General features: G+C 33.2%; 1 protein-coding gene across 2 annotated transcripts in view; it reads left to right on the top strand.

The window, feature by feature from the left end:
- The window catches only part of LOC144976936 (uncharacterized), a 59,444-nt gene extending 55,671 nt beyond the window's left edge, over positions 1-3,773 (top strand). For both annotated transcript variants that reach the window (XM_078921554.1, XM_078921553.1), the window contains 2 exons: positions 880-1,149; positions 2,534-3,773. In XM_078921554.1, the coding sequence (XP_078777680.1) occupies positions 880-1,149; positions 2,534-3,553 (1,290 nt within the window). In that variant the 3' untranslated portion in view covers positions 3,554-3,773. The remainder of the gene's footprint in view (positions 1-879; positions 1,150-2,533) is intronic.
- The last annotated feature ends 3,727 nt before the right edge of the window (positions 3,774-7,500 follow it).

Raw genomic sequence — 7,500 nt, 5'->3', positions numbered from 1 at the left:
AAAAAATATAACCGTTGGATTTGTACTCATGCGCACCAAAAAAATATTTTAAATTGCCAATCAGCTGTCTTGTACACCTTTTTTCACACCAATAAAATGTGTGAAAATATTCTGCAACCGTTGAATAACTTTTTTATTCATGGGCCAACTTCAGTTTGCTATAAACAAAGGTTTGGTTGGATGCGCATGACATTACTATGTGTCGATTGCACAATAGTTCGGGTCATTTGTATCTAATTATTTTTAAAATCTGTGTATTGTTTTGACGGCGTCAGGAGACTTAAATCGTCTGTGAGAGGGTAGAATAATATTGTATCGTCATTCTTGTTAATGTTAATGTTTTCGTTTTCATCATTTCTATCATATTCGGAATCATCACCGTTGTCGTTTTCGTAGTCATTATCATCATTAGCATCATTAATATTGTCTTTTATTGTTATTGCGACAACAGATTTCAAAATTATTTTGCTCTTATAATTGTCGCCAATACCATCAGCATCATCCTCGTCGACATCCTCATTATCATTATCAGTAGCACCAGGGTCATCATCCGTATTATCATCCTCAGTACCATCACCGCCACCAATAACATTACCATCATCATCATCATCATCATCATCATCATCATCATCATCATCATCATCATCATCATCATCATCACCATCATCATCATCATTATCATCATTAACATCATTATCACCATCATCATCACAACCACTGACATTATCACCAATCATCATAATCATCATCATCATAATTTTGTTCAACACTTTCATCCTATTCAGCATCAACAGCAGCATTTTGATGTTATCAGTTTTCTCTTAATCTAAAAGATATCAATCTAAAAACCTAGAATTTATGTTTATCTTATTCCCCTAGGTCATGGGTGCCCAAACGAAGAGGATACAAATGGCACCCACAGAATGTAATAACGGTTCGTTCCCTATGACGTACCAATCAGCGTTTCAACAGCAACAACAGCAGCAGCAGCAGCATCAACCGCATCGGAGGCAGACATCAGCATCCAGCGAGGGAACAAGATTAACCGTCATGCTCTTAACGGTGTCCTTCACCTTCCTCCTCTTGACGCTTCCTGTCAACATATGGTTAATTTTCACGTACTTTTGGAACACGAACGAACTTAAAGAGGTGGGTTTTGTGCGTCTTTGTGGTCAGATACGTAGGTTCCTGGATCGCGTCCCACTCTGGGCGACGCAGAATGTGTCCTTTAGAAAAACATCTTTACTCTTTGCTCCAGTCAATTAAGCCATAAGAATCGTTATCGTTTTAATACCAATCGCTTGCTACTTGTTACTCTTTAAACAGAACCCTATTCTCTCGGTAAAAACTTGTTCGATATAATAGCTAATTAAACTCAGCCGCTCTACAAAAGAGCTTGATGGACGATAGTTATAGTCAATCGCAGCGTATTCTCAGTCTGTCATTTAAGAAACATTTGGTCTTTTAAGCCCTATTAATGATATGATATGATATGATAATATCATATCATATCGTGATGTTGTCACGCTGTTAAAACTATTTCAGCATGAAAATCACATAGGGCCCTTATGGATAATTTAACTCTCTTCTTAGCTATCATGTTCAGGATTATTCCACAACATGACGTAACAATCCAATATAAAAGCTAGTTCTTAAACTCTTAACTGAAAAAAGATTTAAACAAGTTATCTATACATTTGGTAATTAAAATGAATCATCTTTACATAGAAGCATTACGTTTTTATAGCTATTACAAAGATTTTTCTTCATTTTTTAAATGTACAACATTATAATTCTGAATATGAAAAATGCACTTTTTATCTGAATGAATGTGATGATTTTCCTTCAGTTCATAAGGAGAGCGTTAAACATAATGGTCTCTAGATTATTTTATATGAAGTTGAATCAAACAAAGGAGGGCTATTTATAGTTAATTTCTATAGATAGTAAGCGTTTGGCTAAGGAGTTCACAACATTGCCATCTGGAAGTATAACGGATCAACACACAAAACTTTGTGTAACCATGATCGTTTATAGTCAGGTTAATACAGTTTAGTGATAAGTACTCATAAACGCGGATGGCAAAAAACAATAACAAAGACCTGAGTGACGTCAACTTCGAACTGTCTATATTGCATCTTGGGTTTCTAAAATTGCTAGGAAATATATGGTTCATTTGCTTTTTTAAAAGGTAATTATGTTATATTATAAAAGTTTGATATCTAATATTAAAAAATAAACTATTATCCTCAAAGAAACATAGATCTATACATTTAATTTTATATTCTTTTTTGAAAATTATTTTTCATTTTATTTTCAGTCTGTCTATATTTTTCTAACCCGACATAATACCGTTTTAGACCATGTGCGATTATTTATTTATTTATTAAAGTATTTTTATTACGTGTTCATTTATTCAATTATTCATTTATCTAATTTTATACTTTTATTTTATGTATTTCTTCTTCATTTATAAATTATTATATCAACAATCTTAATCTCCAGAAATTCATTCTCTTCTTCGTTCTTTCAGCTCATAATGGAAGAGAAAATTCTGGCTTATAAAAAGGTGGCCCGCTTTTACCTCATCAAAGCTATCATTGACCTTTTGATGTATACGAATCATTCCATCAACTTTTTCCTTTACTGTGCAACCGGTCAGAAATTCCGACGCCAGTTGCTCTGCCTCATTCGGCGGTCTATGTGCTGCAAAAGACATCCTATTTCCAATGGTTTCCGCTTCCGTCGATCAACTAGAAGAACTTCTGGTTCCTATCTCGGCGGAAATAGCGAAATGACGTCGTCATCCCGATGTGGACATCGAGCTAGCAGCTGCGTTAGTTTCGACATGGTTGATTGTACGGTTCGTTGGGACTGCGGGCAAAACGTAGGCAACTATAATAGCGAAGAAACGAGTCCCCTGAAAGACGAGAAGAATGAGTTTCCAAACATCAAAGCCATGCATTGTAATATTAATAACAGCTGCAGCACAGGGAGTCTTTGTGTTGGGAATAGTGACCATGATGTCCAACAACGATTTACAAGTTTTCGAGAGAATGGACAACGCCACCAGTCAAGAAACGCATCAATAGAACTGAAACCAATGTTAAAAGATTCAAGTAACGGAGTACGAAGATCTACTTCTTCTTTATCTTCGCCAATAGAAAAGAGAAAATATTCTTCCTCATTGTCACCTTCTACAAAGAATCTAAAGAACAAACACAATATGAATTTGAAGCCCTGTAAATTCAACTGCAAGAACAAAAGTGTTTTTCATAAAGACAGTTGCTGCAATTCTGAGAAATCCTTAAATTGTAATGGACACCCACATAACAAGCGCTCGTTTAAGGTTTATTTTAGTAGCAGTAAAAGAACTAATAACAGCGCCTCTATGCAGGAAAGCCTATCATCAAACAGTCATTATACTAATTGTGGTAGTTTTTATGCTAATAACAGTAACAATTTAGTATCTTCACCTCCGCGATGGGAGTCGGACCACTCCAAGTCGTCGTCATTCAATACAAAACATTGCGATGGTGGTTTTTGTGTTTAGCCTGTGGTAATTCTTTTCAAAATGTGACCTAACGCCTTGAAACGATATAGTAACCAGGTAAATACCGTAACCGTGGAAGAACCCGGATTTAAAATTGTGACCAGAAAACTCGTCCTTCATATATCGATTGATGTAAATGATCCTCATCTTGGCAAAACTCTCCAACCTGGCCAACTTTATGAATCCGAGTTTTTCCAGAGTATGGCATTTAACTGGGTAAATCGGGATGATTAGGATGCTGAAAATTGATTCTATGATCAAAATATGACTCTTTGAGTTGTTTTATATTTTTAACAACAATGATAATAATAATGATAATAATAATAATAATAATAATAATAATAATAATAATAATAATAATAATAATAAATAATAATAATAATAATAATAATGATAATAATAATAATAATAATAATAATAATAATAATAATAATAATAATAATAATAATAATAATAATAATAATAATAATAATAATAATAATAAATAATAATAATAATAATAATAATAATAAACATACCACTTGTATAGTGCATAACCATGACCAGGTCATGATCTATGCGCTTCACAGTTACAATCTAACAAGCACAAACACGCACACACACATATACACACATACACACACGTATACACACACACACAAACACACACACACACACACACACACACACACACACACAAACAAAGAAAGGGTAGAAACTGAAATTCCACATATTACCAAACATCTTAATATCAAATTCATTTTTAGGCATCTGGTTTGTCTCGCGAGATTACACTTGCAAAGGAAAGGAAGATGGAAAGTTACGAGAGATGTTTTTGTTTTCTCATTTAAGAGTTTTGTTTCATTCAGGTCAGGTGTTATGTTTCAATTCATTTTCAAGGGTTTTTATCTTTTTCAAAATTTATTTGGCATCTCCGACCTCTGCTTTAGAAGAAAAATGCTAAAATACAGAATGATACTGAAATTAAGTGTATCAGACTCTAAAAACCGTTTAGAAATTTCAGAAAGTATAAAGTAGCATAAGTTGTATGTGATAACTTTTTAAAGAACCGACTCCTATCGGGATTTATAGGGTTCAACAGTCGTGACGTCACTTCCCTCGTAATGACGCATAGTACCTGGTTCTAAACTATCGGGACAATGGCGGACACCATTATCTCCATCACCGCCCTTCGACGAGAATATAAGTGCTTCCTGAAAAAATCATTTTAAATCTGATCATGTTTTGACTAAAATACATTCTGATCACATGACCTGTGGAAAAGTTCTAGCCAGCATGAAGAATAAAGAGTACCGATTTTCTTTTTTTAGAACCAAGCTGATGGTTGCCTGACGGATGTGACATCAAACTATTGAATCCAATTTAGCTGAAACTTGAATCATGTTCGCTTCGAGGAAAAACACGTAATGGAGACCGGAGTTATTCTGCTGGCATTGTGGCTGGCTTGGCTGATTTATTTGAAACACGTTCTTTTTTGTTTGGGATTTTTTAAAGCTCCTATTTTTTTTTATCTTATGTTTTGGGGTTTTTTTATTTTCTTTTGGTTTCATGATGTGCGTGTGTTTGTGTTTGTTTACAAATCAAAATTAAAGAAATTAAGGGCGCACAGTTTTAAAACTTATATTAATAAAAACTTGGTTTAATTCTACAAATGTGGCAAAAAAATGTTTAATTAAATCTTACATAGCTCTTGAGTTATTCAAACCCGAAATGTGTCTATACAAAAAAAACACCTCCAGCCACACACAGGACCTCTTTTGATGATCGCGGACTAGCGCTTAGTCTCTGATTAAAGTCAAGGACTTGAAAAAAAAACGGATTTTAGGTGAAATGACCAAGCAAGTCCCAAATTCGAATCACGGCACCTTCGGGATAAGTTTGGCTTAGCTCAACTCCTGATGTTATGCAGCTGACAAGGAATACATGTTAGGATGGGAAGACAGACCAGAGAATCCCCAGTAAGTAAGCAAGTAAGTAAGTAAGACTAAGTTTGGCCAAGTTTTAGTCATTTGGTCATTTTTAGTCATTTTTCAAGCTTTGTCTAAGACTAGGAAATTACTAGGAAATATCATAGCGTCTACCAAATAACAACTATCTTTAGATTGAGAGAGCTTCTATTCGGAAGGAAAATACATCGGTTACGAATGACAGAGGCAAAAGATGTCCTGTTGCTATTGACACTGGCTTTTAAAAAACTGTATGGTAAGTACAGATCGCCGAAAGAACACATTTTGTGAGTAAAAAATTTAAAAAAATAAAACCCGAATCTAATCTAATCAGCTGGCGAGGTGCAAGTGAACGCTTCAAAGAACAACAACAACAACAAAACGAATAGAAAGTGTAGTGGAGACAAAAGTTATTCCGCTGACATTGTAACTGACCGAAACAATGTGGTTCATCAGAACACACTTTCTGTTTTGTTTGATTGTTGTTTTTTGGTTTAGTTTGTTTGAGTTTCAATGAAACTTTCATGGGCCTAAATATAGAATTGACAGTGGACCATGGACATCGTTGTAGTCTGATCAGTCGACAGTCAATATTTACGTGTGTGATTCATCGTGGTAAAAGTAAGTTCAAATATGAAACGGAATAAAATATTATCTATACCGGATGTGTTGCTTATTTCCTCTTTGGAAATCTTTTGCGTTGAAAGTATGAAGGCTGGTAACTTACCTGCCATCTTGTACTAGAGAACTTGATGTTATATATATATATATATTTAATATATATATATATATATATATATATAATATATATTATATATTATTATATATTATTATTATTATTATTATTATTATTATTAATTATTATTATTATTTAAAATATTTACCACAATGTTTGAGATAGTCTACATTAATGTTTCAGGCTTAATTTGCCATCGTCAGGACTGACGATGGCAAATTAAGCCAGAAACATTAATGTAGACTGTCTCAAACATTGTGGTAAAATATTTTAAATAATAATAATTCGCTCCATTACTGCATGTCGAGCACTTTTCGTACCATATTTGTATCAAACACGATTCAATATATATATATATATATTATATATATATATATATATATATATATATATATATATATATATATATAATAACATACATATATATATATATATATAATATATATATATATATATATATATATATATATACATATATATAGGATAATTATCACTATGAGTTATTTTTTGCGGTCACAGTTTGTCTTTGAGATATTTGCATATTACATTATGACGCAAGTTGAATCACAATTCATCTTGCCGTTGTCGTTATATTTATATGATCTTTTTCATCATCTCCATCATCATCATCATCATCATCATCATCATCATCATCATCATCATCATCATCATCATCATCATCATCATCATCATCATCGTCATCATCATCATCATCATCATCACCATCGTTGTTGTCGTCTATTAATAGGTCAATATCCAATCCGAGGTATTTTGGTCGAACCTCGATGGAGATACTTTATTATATAGTGAGATGGAATTTTTGATGACTCTTGTCTTTTGTAGAACTATCGAAGGCAGACTAATATTATAATCAAACCACACCCCTTTCTTGAATATTGAGTGCATCCTCTGTTCCCTAGTTCCTTTGCCTTACTTTTTATTTAGTGCTCTATTTAAACTAAAGATCCACAAATTTTCCTCGACATCTTTATTTTTTACTGTCACTGAAATGACCTACAAGTGTCCTTTACGCCGTTAACCCCTAAAAACGAAACAAAATTCTCAACTAAAATTCCCATCCTTTATCCTGAATAAGACTCAAAAGGCCTCGCTATTCATAGTAACCGAAGTATAAACTTTTTACACATATTCTGTTCTAAAATATGTAGATGTTGTTGCTCGAAGCTCGAAGAAACAAATAACAATATGAAATTGAATTTGATATACAAAAACAGATAAAATAGACGTTTCGGCTTTTGCCTTTA

This window comes from Berghia stephanieae, chromosome 7 (genome assembly GCF_034508935.2).
Source record: "Berghia stephanieae isolate SIO BIC M18660-M18661 chromosome 7, UCSD_Bste_1.3, whole genome shotgun sequence".
In the NCBI taxonomy this organism is placed as follows: domain Eukaryota; kingdom Metazoa; phylum Mollusca; class Gastropoda; order Nudibranchia; family Aeolidiidae; genus Berghia; species Berghia stephanieae.
Note: the sequence above shows the minus strand (reverse complement) of the source record. Positions and strands in the feature narration are given on the sequence as shown.